The 18,602-nt window shown below is 43.4% G+C and overlaps 1 protein-coding gene across 1 annotated transcript in view; it reads left to right on the top strand.

The window, feature by feature from the left end:
• The window catches only part of LOC146010033 (uncharacterized), a 38,198-nt gene extending 24,900 nt beyond the window's left edge, over nt 1-13,298 (top strand). The window contains exons 6-7 of the mRNA XM_083150857.1: nt 2,374-2,614; nt 9,277-13,298. Of these exons, the coding sequence (XP_083006983.1) occupies nt 2,374-2,614; nt 9,277-10,847 (1,812 nt within the window). The 3' untranslated portion in view covers nt 10,848-13,298. The remainder of the gene's footprint in view (nt 1-2,373; nt 2,615-9,276) is intronic.
• The last annotated feature ends 5,304 nt before the right edge of the window (nt 13,299-18,602 follow it).

Here is an 18,602-nt window from a genome sequence, read left to right as displayed (position 1 = left end):
TGATAATGGAAACGCTGTAGATGTGATTTTCCTAGGTTTTGCTAAAGCTTTTGATACAGTTCCACACAGGAGGTTGATAAATAAAATGGAGGACCTGGGATTAGGGGCAAATATCTGTAGATGGGTAGAACTGGCTGTGTAATAGAGAACAAAGAGTGGTTGTGAACAGTGCCGTATCAGATATGATACCAGTACTAAGTGGAGTGCCACAGGGTTCGGTTCTAGGGCCCATTTTGTTTAACATTTTTATCAATGATATTGGGATGGGGTTACTCAGCAATGTATCCATCTTTGCTGATGACACAAAACTGAGCAGAGTTATTAAATCATCAGAAGATGTCACCACGCTCCAAAATGATCTTAACAATCTGGATGAGTGGGCAAGAAAGTGGAAGATGAGGTTCAATGTGAACAAATGCAAGGTCATGCACCTTGGGAGACATAACCAGTGTACTAGTTATAACCTAAGTGGGGATGAATTGGGTAAATCAGTACTCGAAAAGGATCTAGGAGTCCAAATAGACAACAAACTGGGGTGTAGTGCTCAATCTAATATAGCAACAAATAAGGCCAATAAAATTCTCGCATATATTAAAAGGGGCATAGATACTAGGGACTCAAAAGTAATTATGCCTCTGTACAAATCATTGGTGAGACCTCACCTCGAATACGCAGTGCAGTTCTGGGCCCCACACTATAAAAAGGACATCATAGAATTAGAAAAAAATCCAAAATTCGTGGAGCAGACTGTGCCGAGTGTGTTGATGCAGCACCTAGTGTGTGTGCGATGCTTGTTTAGATGTCCAACGTGTTTTGGCTTATGGAAGCCTTTTTCAAGGCCGAAACGCATTGGACATCTAAACAAGCATCGCACACACACTAGGTGCTGCATCAACACACTCGGCACAGTCTCCTCCGGCGTGAGTTACAACGCACCGGCACTCAAGCGACGTCACCCGGGGAATCGCCGCTGGTCTCGCGAGACCCGGAAGTGACGCCTCGGACAGTGCAGGCGGGGCCGGGCACCTAGGACGCACTCGGGGAGTTAGACGCTGTGGCTGCAGCACTACCCGGGCATCAAACTTCACAACCAGTCACTCGCCAGGGGGAGGTCAAAAACGGACTTCCGGACAGGGTAGCCCTGCACGCCCGCATCGAGATTAACCACCGGGAGCACCCATAGTGCGGCTGCACTTGCAAACACCATCGTGCCACTCCCCGGCGTTGACAGGGTAAGAAGCAGGTCAGCGGGACCCCATTCCCTGCTTATCCCCATCTTCCACGCTGTACACCCTTACCACCAAAGGGGATCCTAACAGCACCAATACAGAGACTTCCCCCAGAGGAAGCCCCAGGACATACAAACTATTCTGCAGAGAGACATAAGGGAAAAGGGATCCGTTGATGCCCTTATTCCCCCAGGGGCTCTCAGCATCCACACAGACGGGCCCACCACCCACCTTTTACCCCCAAACTTTTTGCATTTTGTTTATGTAACATGCACCTATGTAAATAAAGCACTTTATACCCAACATTATCCACTCCCTTTACCCAACTCATACATAAGCAGCGCTTTAGCCCATCTCCTCCTTTCCATTTATGACCCACAGGGGGCACGGGACACCCCTGAGGCAAAAGCAGCGCCAAAACAACACCACCATAGGTGCAGTATAGCACCCAAATATTTCTACAAACTGCTACGAGGAGAGATTAAGCAATTTGGGACTATTTACACTAGAGAAGAGACGTTTAAGGAGGGACATGCTTAACATGTATAAATATATTAGGGGCCAATATAAGGAACTGTCAAACACCCTTTTTTCTGCTAGACAGGAATCTAGGACACGGGCACGAGTTTAGAGTAGAAGAAAAAAGATTTTGTTCATCTGGAAGAAAAAATTTCTTTACAGTCAGAGCAGTCAAACTTTGGAACTCTCTTCCTGGAGAAGTGGTGTCGGCAGACACTATAAATACGTTTAAAATAAGGTTGGATAAACATTTATTGGTTAAAAACATCCACGGGTACATAGAAGAAACACAATATGTCTCTAAAATATCGGAACATATTATGCAGCAAAGGATTAGCTGTTATAACCATAGGTTGAACTAGATGGACGCAAGTCTTTATTCAGCCTCACCTACTATGTAACGATAAACACACACACACCCCTCGACTTTAGAGTGTTTTTCTCCCCCTCTAAACATTTTGGGGGTGGCCTAATTGAGGGAAGTGGCCACGCCTCCCACAAGTAGGCCACGCCCCAACACATTTACTGGGGACCAGCATACCTCTTAGCGGCCCTGGTCTTATACACTGATATTCTACAGTGTAATCTCAATAACCTCAGACATTCCTAATGTGGTATTATTTAGGTTCAGTGTGAAGATTTGTCTGATATTAAGGTTGAAGATATAAAGGGAGAAGAGACGGATGTGACTGATATTAAGGCAGAATATACAGAAGAAGAAGAAGATACGAATGTGACTGATAGGAAGGTAGTCGGAGAAGAATTTTATATGACAGATAAGAAAGAAGATACAGAGACAGAAGACACATATATAAGGGGTGATCAGCAGTGTAAGGAGGAGGAAATCCCTGCAGATCCCAGCACAGGTGAGGAATAATCACTTATTACATATTTTCCTTGTTCTGCCAATACAGCTTTCTCTTATCCTATACCCTCCTCTGTCAGACTAAGGTAATGAGGACAATGCATCTGCCTAGTGGGGGGGTCCAGAGCCATCAGCCTCTATAATACTCCTGCTATCCCCTCACATCATGTCACTGTGTGTTACCAGCCCAGAGATCTGACCAGTCTCCTCCCCACACTCTCTGGTGTATCTCATACATCAGGAGCCATCAGCCCCTATTATACTCCTGCTCTCCCCCTCACATCATGTCACTGTGTGTTACCAGCCCAGAGATCTGACCAGTCTCCTCCCCGCACTCTCTGGTGTATCTCATACATACCATCCGAGGAGGGGCGGATACAAGGCAAAAAGGCAAGAAGGGGGCAACCTAATTTTTAATTTATCTGATCACATACTCACCTCTGGAGAAACATCACTCCTGTCACTTGGTCTGTCTTTTGTGCCCTCGACGCGACATAACCGCTTTAACTTCGAGGTTGACCATTATGAATGTGGTCGCAAGATGCGACTCAGGGAGTTTTTTGCTGATAAAATGACCAGCAATACCCCTTCCACGGCCAAAGCCCTTCTTAGACCCAGCCTTTTTGACCCACCTTCGACTAACCCCAGCATACGTACCTACCAGCGGCTGGTACATCAGGATGTATGCAACGACAAACATGACAAACATTACAGTAACCTGACGGCTGCTCAGAGACAAGCGATAACCACCCTAAAAGCAGATTCTAACCTGGTAATTGTCGCGGCAGACAAAGGTGGCTCGATTGTGCTGCAGAACAAATCTGCTTATGATTTAGAGATCTACAGACGACAGCACCTATGAGCTTTGTTCTACCAACCCCATCCCACGAATCAAACGGCGGGTGGATGTCACCATTCTCTGGGCTGTACAAAATCAGTGGATCACAGAGGGCTTGGCTAAATATCTCACTGTTGATCACCCCATCTGCCCCACGATTTACACCTTGCCAAAGGTGCACAAGACCCTGGACAATCCCCCGGGATGTCCCATCATCTCGGGGAGGGGATCCTTGTTGCAACCTTTGGCAGTGTTTATCGATGGGTTTCTGCAAAAGCTCATGCCCCTGATTCCCAGTTACATCAGGGACACAGGGGATTTTCTTGATAAACTAGGCCTAATACCTGATATAGGCCCAAACACATTGTTGGCTACTCTTGATGTATGCGCCCTATATACCGTCATTCCCCATGACAAGGGGTGCAAGGCAATACGTGAGCTGCTCTGCGTTGGAGCCCACCGCGATCCCCCCGTTGAATTTGTGGTCAAACTATTGGAACTTATCCTGACACACAATCACTTTATGTTCAACAACCAATATTATGTCCAGCGGGTGGGGACCGCGATGGGCTCCAACGTAGCGCCATCCTATGCCAACACATTTATGCATGGGTACGAGCAGCAATACATCCTTCCCTTCTATGGTAATCATATTGTTTATTTTAAATGTTTTATTGATGACATTTTTATTTTATGGAACGGCACATCCAGTGAGTTTGATGAGATGGTCAGTGAATTAAACAATCTACCCACCACCATCAGGTTTACGGGACAGGTCGATCCCCAGTCCATCAATTTTTTGGATGTTACTATATTCAAATGCGAAAATAAACTAGGCAGCACCCTGTTCCGCAAAAATACAGATCGCAACTCCTTATTGTATGCAACTAGTAACCATCCACCTGGGCTAAAAGATAGTCTACTGATATCGCAATTCATGTGGGTTTTCCGCAACAACACCTGCCCTGAACGCACTGAGTTACAGCTGCTCGAAACGAGGGACAGATTCCTCAAAAGGGGGTACCAGAAAAAGCTCATGGATGAGTGCTTGACGAAAGCTCGCTTAAAAATGTGTACTCCAACTTCCAAAACTGGTCCTACCAACATTTACGTCACTCAGTTTGATGACAAATCTACGACCATTGCCAGAGCCATTCGCCAACACTGGCCAGTTGTAGCCACAGATCCGACTCTGCACAAAGCACTACCTGACAAACCTATCGTGGCATACCGAAGGGGCAGAAACCTCAATCAGCTGCTTAAACACAAGGGACAAACCAGCACCGGTGACACGACCTGGCTACACACCCGTAAACCGGGATGTTTTAAATGTGCTGGATGCACCACGTGCAATTCCATGATTCCAGGAGCCAGCTTCCCACACCCACACAGCGGGATTCCCATAAAAATTAAATTCAAATTGCACTGCTTAATGGATCATATCATCTACCTGCTTCATTGTCCCTGCGGACTGACCTATGTGGGTCTCACTACCTGCTCCTTTCGCGAAAGGATGGCGAACCACAGGAGTGCCATCAATAAGGCACTCACTAAAGGCAGTTCTGACAAACCAGTGGCACAACACTGTATGCTACACAAACATCAGGTTGCATCGATCAAATGTCGGATCATCGACTAGATCCCACCCCCACCTAGGGGTGGTGACAGAGCCCTCATTCTCAAAAAATGCGAGTCAAAATGGATCCACCGACTAAATACTGTGACTCCATTTGGCCTCAACGAACACAACCCGCTGAATATCTTTTTACGATAAACATCGAGGACAAGGCCATTGTTCTCATCCACTGGACACTTATGATTCATCTGAATTTTTTCAGTTCTGTACAATTGGACACTAGGTATATAAATATATACATCATCCACCAACGCCAAGCCTAGTCATACACCAGTGTCCCCGATCATATTGTTCCATTTTTCCCATATTTTTTACTATGCTGATTTTTCATGGTGGTGCTCTGGATTGTACTTTTTCACTGAAGACCTCCTTTTTGTTTTTCTTTTTTCTTTTTTATGCATGCATTGTCATGCATGCCTTGTCATGCCATTTATGGCATGATCTAGTTGTATATAGGGTTGTAACTTTATTGTTCATATTGTCCACGTCTTGTTTGTCTGTATTTGTGACCCCCTGCGTAGCTGTCAACACAGCGCCTACATCACGCTATTTCTAGCTCAATTGCTGTCAACATACATCAGCACATACAGTTCCGGGTTTCTAGGAACTCTGGTTCACTGGGCGTGTTCCTACACGGACCGCATTTAGTATATTGTGGTCCCCGGCCCGCCGCTAATCAGCGCACCTTCCGCTTCCGGTTTCTCCGGCTCCGTCCGGATTTTTATGCACGCACAGTGCTTGGTTTGAGCCAACACACTCAGCCGGCTAGTGTTTGTTCATTGGTGCTACACCATTGCTATATTTAGTGCCATATTTAGCCCTTTTTACTACCATCTATGAATCCGGAAGTGATGTCATATGCGGTTCACCCTGGCACGCGGAAGTAATTATCCCAATCCTTCTCATTTGAGTTTTTGGCGCCCTTTTGACACACACAGGGGGTATATAAATCACAGGACCTACAGTGGTTCCTTGCTGTAGGAACCTGCTGTGTGGTCCACACTGTGCTTCACCTTTCATGGATGCATTTGATGTATAACTCCTGAAGACGGTCCTGCTAGGACTGAAACGCTAACGTTGAGTACTAATCATTCATTGTTGCTTATGTAAAATATAATACACAGCTGTTTTTATTTGCATGAAATTCGTCTGGAGAGTGAGTCTTTTTTATGTATATGTATGTATATGTATATGTATATATATGTATATATATATATGTGTATATATATATATATATATATATATATATATATATATGTGTATATATATATATATATATGTGTATATATATATATATATATATATATATATATGTATATATATATGTATATGTATATATATGTGTATATGTATATATATGTGTATATGTATATATATGTATATATATGTGTATATATGTATATATATATATATATATATATGTATATATATATATATATATATATATATATATATTCGGCAGCTCCCAATAGCAAACTGGATTTTTGACAAAATAGGGATGTGCGCGAAATTATGGTCACACACAAATTCCCTTTTACAAGAGAGCGCCACACAGCTGCATAAATTTAATTCAAATTACTATTTGCATATTAATCAATTACATTTCTATATAAAAATCAAATAACAATAAAAACAATAGCTATGAATTATGTGGTACAATATAGTGACTGGAAACCACACTCTAATACATTCACATTCACATTGTTTCCCGTATAAGAAAAAAGTGTCCTGTGCCGTAGTTAGAGGTATAATAATTATTTGCGTCACCTGTTGGATTAGCTGGGTGTTGGTATCCAAAAAGGGCTAAGATCCTTTATGTTATTAAGGCAAATTCATATCCACTTTATATGCGTTTTTATTGGCTTATAAAATGATGATACTTCAGGCTAAAGAAGGTTCTCCGTTTGTAGAGGGTATCCGGAGTAACCAAGGTTGGTTCTCACAGGCGGCTCAAGCTCACCTGACCGGCTGCCGCCGCTTGATGTTGTACTGCTAGATGTTGTTGCAGACAGGGAGCGAGTCGTCCGTCTCCGCTTCCAAAAGCCACCATGTAAGTGGACTGGCCAGGAGGATCAAGTTGCCAGTTTGTTGTAAAGGAGTGTAAACCCTAAGGGGTCTCTGGAAATAATTACACTCCTTGACAACACCACTTTCCCGGTCTTATGACAGATCCCGGCTGGCTTTTGTCCAAAATACTTTGCGGCTACAATTGAACTGGCAACTTGATCCTCCCGGCCAGTTCACTTACACGGCGGCTTTTGGAAGCGGAGACGGACGACTCGCTCCCTGTCTGCAACAACATCTAGCAGTACAACATCAAGCGGCGGCAGCCGGTCAGGTGAGCTTGAGCCGCCTGTGAGAACCAACCTTGGTTACTCCGGATACCCTCTACAAACGGAGAACCTTCTTTAGCCTGAAGTATCATCATTATATAAGCCAATAAAAAAGCATATAAAGTGGATATGAATTTGCTTTAATAACATAAAGGATCTTAGCCCTTTTTGGATACCAACACCCAGCTACTCCAACAGGCGCCGCAAATAATTATTATACCTCTAACTACAGCACGGGACACTTTTCTTTCTTATACGGGAAACAATTTGAATGTGAATGTATTAGAGTGTGGTTTCCAGTCACTATATTGTACCACATAATTCTTAACTATTGTTATTGAAATTGTAAATTGAATTAAATTTACGCAGCTGTGTGGTGCTGTCTTGTAAAAGGGAATTTGTATGTGACCATAATTTTACACTCATCACTATCCTTTATATAGGTTGGAGAGGAGCCCTGGACAGAGATGGAAGTTTGGTAGGACAAATAGGAGCAGGTTACAGTTAACCCAGTCTAGAGATGACCAGTGGATGAGGGTCTTAGTTGTCTCCAGGGTGAGAGAGGGTCTGATCCTGGAAGCTGCCAGTACTGGGACAGGGACTGAATGTGGGGATTGTAAGAGAGGTTTGAGGTAAGGATGGCGCTAAGGTGGCCAATCCCTGGATTTGGCCCAATAAATGGCAGGATTTTGATAAACTCCAATCACGTGGTTTTCCGATTAGACTGCATGCGCAGTCTAATGCCGGGCAGGGTCTCAGCACTCGCTCACAATGTGCCTGGCTGTTTCTGATGTCTGCAGCACTGCGCAGTGTGACGGTCAGAGGTCACGCTGCGCAGGTCGAACAGCCGCACTGCCGGAGGACGTACAACCGCTTTGCCCGCCCACAGCCGCACTGCATGCCCCAGCCCTGCTCTGAGACGCGCCTCCAGCTCCCCAGCGCCCGGCCATGCCTCCAGCAGCACAGCATCTCTCCCCGGCCCGACTCCCAGCCACCCACCGGCACCCTGCCATAAAGGTAATGCCGGGGCATTTTTTTGAATTTTATTAGGTAAGCCAATCCAGGGATCCTGGGTATCCCGGTATTGGGAATTTTTCAATCCCGAATTCTGGGATGGAGAGAATGCCCCGGGATTGGCATCCCTAGATGGTGCTAAAACAGAGGCCTTGCAGCATCGTTGGTGAGGTGTCAGTAGATAGTAAAATCATGGTAGGCGAGGGGGGACCCCAGAGTGTGTAGGGAGGCAATCTGCTCAGTCCTAGGGTTTATTTACTAAAGGTCCATTTAAAATTCAATATTAATCCATGTTGTGCTTTTAGTGCTAGAACACACATTTACTGACAGTTGGATTTTCATTATCATTTTTAAATGTGTCCTAGCCCAGGAAGTCCAGCATCGATTAAGAGCGAGTTTAAAGCAATCAATATTGACCTTTCGTAAATATATTCCTCAGGATGGGTATATACTTATAGATATATCTGTAGATATATCTGTGGACGGATTGGGCAGCGTGTTCTCTATAAACCCTGCCCAATCCATAATAACCGATGTCCCAACTGGGCGGGTGTAATTACATGCGCGGGCCAATTCAGCTGTAGATCTTTACTGCCTACTGCAGCGGGTGTACGGGAGGTCAGGAAAACGCCCATGCACCATCTAGCTTTAGGTATGTTGACCATCGGCTGTGTTGCAGAGCTGACACAATATGTCTCACCGACGTCATTCACAGACCAGCGATATATCGGCCAGTGTGTGCGCAGCATTAGACATGTTACGTTTAAGTGCTAAAACATCCATGAACATTTGCTTCTCAATGTAAACCATTCTGTCTGTTGTCATTCATCTGTTTCCTGTAGATGGGCGCACAAGCAGGAATACCTCGGAGGGAGATCTCATTGTGTCTCCAGGTTATATACTAGAAGATAAGAACATCAGACAAGAGTCTCCAGAGGAAAACCCCATTATACCCAATACACACCCAACATTTCACAGTGCAGATATTTCATCTGGTCCCTCTAGTCATGAGGAACCTTCTCCTGATCATTCAGACCTTACTAAACACAGTACAGACCATAAAGATGATACAATATCATCCAGTTCTGAGTTTGGTAAGAGTTCTATACATCAGTCAGTTTCTGTTTTACATCAGAGACATCACACAGGTGAGAAAACATTTCCATGTTCTGAATGTGGGAAATGTTTTACACATAAATCAGATCTTGTTAGACATGGAAGAGTTCACTCAGGTGAAAAACCATTTTCATGTTCTGAATGTGGGAAATCTTTCACATGGAAATCAAATCTTGTTGCACATGAGAGAACTCATACAAGTGAGAAACCATTTTCATGTTCTGAATGTGGCAAATGTTTCTCACGTAAATCAAATCTTGTTACACATGAGAGAACTCATACAAGTGATAAACCATTTTCATGTTCTGAATGTGGGAAATATTTCACACGTAAATCAAATCTTGTTACACATGAGAGAACTCACACAAGTGATAAACCATTTTCATGTCCTGAGTGTGGGAAATGTTTTAAAGATAAATCGTATCTAGTTAAACATGAGCGTAGTCACACAGGTGAGAAATCATTTCCATGCTCTGAATGTGAGAAATATTTTACAGGTAAATCATCTCTTGTAAAACATGAGAGACTGCACACAGGTGAGAAATTATTTTCTTGTCCTGAGTGTGGGAAATGTTTCCTAAATAAATCCGCTCTTGTTCAACATAAGAGAAGTCACACAGGTGAGAAACCATTTTCGTGTCCTGAGTGTGGGAAATGTTTTACACAAAAACAGCATCTAGTTACACACAAGAAACTTCACACAGGTGAGAAACCATTTTCATGTCCTGAGTGTGGGAAATGTTTTAGACAAAAACACAATCTAGTTAGACATGAGAGACTTCACACAGGTGAGAAACCATTTTCATGCACAGAATGTGAGAAATGTTTTAGACAAAAAGACAGTCTAGTTAAACATCAGAGACTTCACACAGGGGAGAAACCATTTTCATGTCCTGAGTGTGGGAAATGTTTTAGACAAAAACACAATCTAGTTACACACGAGAGACTTCACACAGCTGAGAAAACATTTTCATGTCCTGAGTGTGGGAAATGTTTTAGACAAAAAGACAGTCTAGTTAAACATCAGAGACTTCACACAGGGGAGAAACCATTTTCATGTCCTGAGTGTGGGAAATGTTTTAGACAAAAACACAATCTAGTTACACACGAGAGACTTCACACAGGTGAGAAAACATTTTCATGTCCTGTGTATGGGAAATGTTTTACACAAAAACACAGTCTTGTTACACATGAGAGACTTCACACATGCTCTGCTCTTCCATGCTCTGAATGTGAGAAATGTTTTAGACAACATGAGAGACTTCACACAGGCGAGAAACCATTTTCATGTTCTTAATGTGGGAGTTGTTTTAGAGATAAATCAACTGTTTTTAGACACCAGAAAACTCACACACAAAAAATATAATTTCAATGAGCTGATACACGAAATGGAAGTTTAGATACTGAATTCCTGTATCATCCGTCGGCTGTGGATTATTAGATAGACTATGTTTAGATAGACAGTTAATAGATCCCCTTTCCATGCCCCCTATCACTCCCCCTTGTACGCCCTTTTGATATGAACTGGAGATGCTTTGATATCATTTCATATAAAAAAGATAGTTGTTTTGAATCAAACGTCGCACGTCAAAACAAGAGGCTGAAAGAAGCCTATTATGACGTATTAAACAAAGGTAGTTATTGCGGTGTTGATAAATATTATGAAGCAGTTAAAAATGTATTTCAAATATCCCACGTAAGAAAATGTTTAGAAGAGCAAAACACATACACATTGTACAAGTCGTAGAGAAAACTGAAAGCAATATGATATGCGTATGATTTTGGTTTCGCTCATAGACCTGTCAAAGTACTGCAACGGTATTAAATATATATTATCCATCATCGATCTATTCAGCAACAGGGTCTGACTGCTACGACAGGCGCTAATGCTTTTTAAAAAAGTATTCCAGCAGGTGGCCGTGCCAAAGAAGCTAAAAACTGATAACGGTAAAGAGTTTCTAAACTAAGGGCAGTATTCAATGAGAAAAATGTGCCGTGTTTTATGGCGAGTTTGTGCTATTTTCGCGTTGGAAGGAGCAATTTGCTCTCCGAAAGTGAACCACCCTATTCAATGTGATATTTTCGCCGTCTTTCTAAGTGATTTTCGCCATCTCTCTCCGTGTAGCAATTCTCCATCTTTTCATGGAGAAGTGGAATGTGAACTTTTAAACTAAAAGTTGTTTTTTTTTTAAATTTGTGTCAAAAAAATTAGGATTTTTTTTCTGTGAAAGGGCATGTTATTTTTATTCATGTGCTTATAGCACATGAATATATATTTAATTTAAAAAAAAAAATTTAATTTTTTTTTTTATTTTTTACACAGAGCAGCCAGCAGGGGGCCGGAGCTCTCGAGCTGCTCATTAGATATTCATATATTCACTGCACCCGATCATTACATATGCACGATCGGGTGCAGTGAATACTGAGTCCCCCGCTGGCTATAGGGGGGGGCAGCATGTGCTGCCTGGGTCCCGGGGAGCCCACCTCCCCTCCACATATGTTCTGGGGCAGCCAGGGAGACTTTAATCTCCCTGGCTGCCACCGGCTCCCTGCCGCGGACGCTCGTCCGCTGCAGGGGTTAAGACTCGCCGCGAGTCTTAACCACATTGAATAGTGGGAGCAGGAGTGGCAGCGAGCCCTCCGGAACAGGGCGAGTGCATGGCGAGAGAAAAAATCTCTCGCCATGCACGGAGAATAATTCTCATTAAATACAGCCCTAAGTCCTAAAAAAAAGGTATTAGAAAAGTACGTTATACAGCATTTCACAACCAATACTGATGTGAAAGCGGCAGTTATAGAGCTTTTCAATAGGACTTTAAAAACACAAATGTGGCGTTATTTCACGGCGAAGAATACCTACAGATATAAAGATATTTTACAAGACTTTATACGCAGCTATAATAACGCTTTCCATAGAATGATAAAGTGCGCTCCAAGCTCTGTGAATTACTCTGACACTTTGAGAGTCTTCAAGACGACGTACGGCGATTTACATTATGAGTAAGAAAACACCTGTTTGTTTAGGAATCGGTGACCACATCTGTATCTCCAAATATAAGGACATTTTTCATAAAGGCTACAGTGTAAACACTACAGGTCTTAAGCTGCTTTGCAAGCTGGAGGACCTCTACGATGAGACTTTTTGTTTTTACCCGGATGAGCTACAAAACATACCAAATAACTGTAATGAGGTTTACAAAGTGGAAAAGATTTAAAAAATAAGGCTGTCAGAGGTCGGAAATAAGGAGGATACCCCTCAAAATTTAATAGTTGGGTTGAGGCATCGGAGGTAAAAGATATATATAAAAAGAGGGCGATGGATAATAAATCATTCTATATAACGCTGCCGGGTAACGCCTCAGCCAATACATTTCCGCAAAATAAGATTTCTAACTATATGACAAAACTGGCTATGCTGATAGACTTAGACTTCAACCGCAAATGGGAAATAGCCCTTACAGAAATACAATATCAGCACACCTAGAATACAATCGATGTACGATGACACATTCACACCTGTCATGTCATCAACCTGTAACAATAATGATGGTTCCCACACAATGTAATCAGCGCTCTGATTACACAACTCTTACTAACTGCGTAAGCTCCGGTTACGTAAGTAGCGCCGTGAAACTACACAAGTACCTGCTTTATTTCTCTACTGATTTTGCCTTGTTTTGACGCGCAACGTTGAACAACATTCTCTTCAAAACAACCATCTTTTAAATATGAAATGATATCAAAGCATCTCAAGTTCTTATCAAAAGGGCGTACAAGGGGGAGTGAGGGGGGCGTGGAACCTGTCACATTTAGTTTGATAAATCCTGGAATTATACATACTAGGTCCACATGAGTTTTTCACATTTTTTGGTGTCTGTGTTGACATGGACTCCACAGTAGTGTAAATTGTACCCTCTTTGTTTCTCTCCACCTTTGGTGCAAGTTACACACATGTAATGCCGGTGGCCACATCTGATTGGCTGACTGCATATGCCAGTTATGATGATGTTCCAGTTCTATTGCTGCTGTGATGTATTGCCATGGTTACAGTGACATGAGCGATCAGTGTGCAATAAGACTCCATGTCTCCTAGTCTGACTGTATATGGGAAAGCAGCTGGTGTATGTATTACTGAGTCATTATATAACCGCATTGTTGTACCTGTGCTTTATGTATAACGGCCTCTCTGCAATATATATGTAATAAATACACTGTGTGACCCTGTACTGTAATGTGTGTGGTGTATACTGATATTTGGGCCATCACTATGACTCTGCGCCTCTTCTCACACCCCGGGCACCTATGTAGGAGGTGCATGTGCTGGGATTGCCGAGCCGGCCACGTTCCGTGGTACTCACAGCCCACGAGCCCAGCACCATGCAGCTTTATGGATCCCATTTGGCATCCGGTACTTAGACACAACTCCCGGCCACCTCCACATGAGCCCCATAATGTGGGATCTGTTACTCTGTCACTGGGGTCAGAGCTGGGAGATAATTTGTTCCCACAGGGCAGATGCCGGTGTCTGATGCTATGTGGCAGGATCCCCCATTATATAACATGAGACACATAGGGGGGAATGTACTAAGATGGGCGTATACGGCAGATCCCCTTGTAAACTGGTATGAATGAGATCGGTCATATACAATCCGAATGGAGAATGCGACTAATTTCATCATATTATCCTCATTCATATTTTCCAATGATGTAGCCATTCGTATTCTGTTACCGGTGGGTTAAAGTTCAAAGAGACCAAGATGTCTGGATCCCAGAAAAGTACTTCAGCAAATGACTATTATTAAAGTATGAATTTATTAAAGTATACTTATCTATGGTTATCTATGGTTGTTATCAGCAGGATTTCCAGTACAGCATACACATCATCAGCAAACTCAGGAGCCCCGCCCCCTGTATCAAGAGGCTGAGTTGGTTTCTTCCTGGCACTTCTGCAGTCAGTGTTCATCCAAGAAGGAGGCTACCCTAACACTGACAGGGTCATGGTTATATAGGCTACAGAGGCTACCCCAACACTGACAGGGTCCTGGTTATATAGGCTGCAGAGGCTACCCTAACACTGACAGGGTCCTGGTTATATAAGCTACAGAGGCTACCCTAACACTGACATGTTCCTGGTTATAGAGTCTACAGAGGCTTCGCTAACACTGACAGGGTCCTGGTTATAGAGGCTACCCTAACACTGACAGAGTCCTGGTTATAGAGGCTACCCTAACACTGACAGGGTCCTGGTTATAGAGTCTACAGAGACTACCCTAACACAGACAGGGTCCTGTTTATATAGGCTACACTAACACTGACAGGGTCCTGGTTATAGAGGCTACCCTAACACTGACAGGGTCCTGGTTATAGAGGCTACCCTAACACTTACAGAGTCCTGGTTACATAGGCTACAGAGGCTACCCTACCACTGACAGGGTCCTGTTTATATAGGCTACAGAGGCTACCCTAACACTGACAGGGTCCTGTTTATATAGGCTACAGAGGCTACCCTAACACTGACAGGGTCCTGGTTGTATAGGCTACCCTAACACTGACAGGCACCTGGTTATAGAGGCTACCCTAACACTGACAGGGTTCTGGTTATATAGGCTACCCTAACACTGACAGGGTCCTGGTTATATAGTCTACAGAGGCTACCCTAACAATGACAGGGTTCTGGTTATATAGGCTACCCTAACACTGACAGTGTCCTGGTTATATAGGCTACAGAGGCTACCCTAACACTGACAGGGTCCTGGTTATATAGGCTACAGAGGCTACCCTAACACTGACAGGGTCCTGGTTATATAGGCTACCCTAACACTGACAGGGTCCTAGTTATATAGTCTACAGAGGATACCCTAACACTGACAGGGTCCTGTTTATATAGGTTACCCTAACACTAACAGGGTCCTGGTTATATAGGTTACAGAGGCTACCCTAACACTGACAGGGTCCTGGTTATAGAGGCTACCCTAACACTTACAGAGTCCTGGTTATATAGGCTACAGAGGCTACCCTAACACTGACAGTGTCCTGTTTATATAGGCTACAGAGGCTACCCTAACACTGACAGGGTCCTGTTTATATAGGCTACAGAGGCTACCCTAACACTGACAGGGTCCTGGTTGTATAGGCTACCCTAACACTGACAGGCACCTGGTTATAGAGGCTACCCTAACACTGACAGGGTTCTGGTTATATAGGCTACCCTAACACTGACAGGGTCCTGGTTATATAGTCTACAGAGGCTACCCTAACACTGACAGGGTCCTGGTTATATAGGCTACAGAGGCTACCCTAACACTGACAGGGTCCTGGTTATATAGGCTACCCTAACACTGACAGGGTCCTAGTTATATAGTCTACAGAGGATACCCTAACACTGACAGGGTCCTGTTTATATAGGGTACCCTAACACTAACAGGGTCCTGGTTATATAGGTTACAGAGGCTACCCTAACACTGACAGGGTCCTGGTTATATAGGCTACAGAGGCTACCCTAACACTGACAGGGTCCTGCTTATATAGGCTACAGAGGCTACCCTAACACTGACAGGGTCCTGGTTATATAGGCTGCAGAACTCCTGAGGAAGCTGTTTTGGTACTTATGTATTATCTGGGCTCCCATGTTAAATGCACCCTATTTTTTCATACCCCTACTATCCAACTACGCATGGAGTTGTTTGTATATAGTGTGGCGAGCCACCGTGCCCGAAGCGTGGCGAGCGGACGCGGTCTCATAAGAAAAACGGGAGCCCAGATATTACATAAGTACCGCTGTTTTATATATGCAGTCTAGACTGCAAATAAATGCATTAATAATAGAAGTGGAAACTGATATATTGACAAATGTGTACATAGGATTACATGGACTAGAGTTGTGAGAACAAAGCAGCTGGGAATGGACACCGGACAGCAGGGGGATGGTTCCCGCACCTGCCCACATATGTGGAACACAGTTAGAATCGAATAGCTGGTATTGTCTCTGACCTGATCCGTGGCGCTGAAGGTGCAGGTCCTACAACTGACCCAAGGAACTCCATATTCATCATAAGTGGATACATATTTGGATACAATAAAAGACCGACTTGTTACTTGAAATTGGATTAATTACTAACAGAAAAAGCTGTTTAATCTATTATACCAAATCTTGAATACAAGACTAGGGTGGCCAATCCTGGATCCTGAGATTTGGCTCCAAAATGTCCGGGATTTCAATCCTGGGATTGGAGTATCCAATTTCGGGATTAGTTTTCGCATGCTCATAATCCGCCCGGCTGTTCCCAACCCCGGCATGCGGCCTGTGACCTCTGACCGTCACGCCGTGCAGGCCACGGTGTCCTGCCACAGCTGACCGCTCCCGGCCCCACTGTAACTCCTGGCCTCCCCAACTGCCCAGCTGATGCTGCTGCTACCACTGGCACCAGGCAGGCACCCCCGCAGCGCCGCCTGCCCCTGTAAGTATATCTGTGGGGTGGACAGGGCGTGATTATTTTTTTAGGGATGCCAATCCTGGGATCTCGAGAATCCCAGGATTGAGCATTTTTTCAAACCCAGAACTCGAGATTGGCATCTAGGATGTATAGGGATTCCCTGGCATCCCGATACAAGACTAACACGACTTTGTGACTCTAAAGTGCTTTAAAATCAGCATTTCTCCATACAGGTGGTCACTAGTTGCTTAATCATGTTGCATAATTATGTGATGTAATTACTGTATGAACCACTATAATTTCATTTTAGCCCCGCCCCCTACTCGCGGACCCTCGAATCGCGGGGTTTGCCTGTATTGGGAGCGGGGCTTTCAGTCATCATCCCCGTCCCCGCCCCCTGACCTGAAGATCCAGCTGCCCTCTCCGGGCTATCCGAAAAGTCGGCAAGTATGGAATATAGGCCCTTTAACCAATGTAAATGGAAATAAGTTTACTGAGGATAAGGACAAAGCAGAACTGGGAAATACATTTTTCTCATCTGCCTTTACTAGGGAGGAGCAGACAGTAGAACCCACAGGCACCACAACTGGGAGGACCCTTCTAAAACTTAATATTGAATTCACTACAGAAGAGATAAAAAAAAAAAAAAGGCAAAATCAAAACAAACAAATCAGGTCCGGACGGCATTAATCCTAGGGTTCTAAATAAATGAAGGGAGGAATTATCAAGTACTGCATTTTCATCTGGTACAGTGCCAAAGGGCTGGTAAACAGAAGAAGTAGTACCAATATTCAAAAAAGGAAAACGGGACTACTCAGCAAATTTTAGACCTGTGAGCTTAACATCAACAGTGAGTAAATTATTAGAGGGATTTTTAAGGAGATAATATACAAAAACACTTAGAGATGCATAGTATAATCAGTATTAACCAATAAGGGTTTCTAAAAAAGAAAATCACAAGCTTTTACTAGGAAATCAGCAAGAACCTAGTTCAGGGATGGAGGACCTTTTTCCCTCCAGATGTTGTTGAACTAAACATCCCAGCATGCCCTGCTACAGTTTTGCTTTTTGGCCATGCTAAAACTGTTACAATGCATGCTGGGATGTGTAGTTCAACAAGATCTGGAGGGCCGAAGGTTCCCCATCCCTGACCTAGATAATGAAAATTCTGTAGACAAGGTCTTCCGGGATTTTGCTAAGGCTTTTGATACTGTGCCACATAAGAGGTTGATTATTAAAATGGAGGAATTGGGAATATGGGTAAAAATTTGTAGATGTTTGATAGTAAATGTTGTTGTAACTATTTGACTGATAATGTTACAAACATAGAAAATGATATAATGATAAAATACGGTAAATGATGCAGGATAGTCATGGTTAGATCTTAGGCCATGTTTCCCAAGAATAGAAAAATAATAGTCAAATATAATGTGTTCTGTGACAAAGTTTATTCTTGTGATAAAAATACCAATTTTGATTATCTACACAATTTATAAATATAGACTATGATGTCGTCAGAGTGTTACTTCAAGGAAGAGAATCATTGAGAGCCAATATGAGATGACGTTGAATGAATTTTGAGTTCCATGGAGTTGACAGGGAACATGTATAATGTCCCT

This window comes from Crinia signifera, chromosome 6, assembly GCF_055691185.1.
Source record: "Crinia signifera chromosome 6, ASM5569118v1, whole genome shotgun sequence".
Taxonomy (NCBI): domain Eukaryota; kingdom Metazoa; phylum Chordata; class Amphibia; order Anura; family Myobatrachidae; genus Crinia; species Crinia signifera.
Note: the sequence above shows the minus strand (reverse complement) of the source record. Positions and strands in the feature narration are given on the sequence as shown.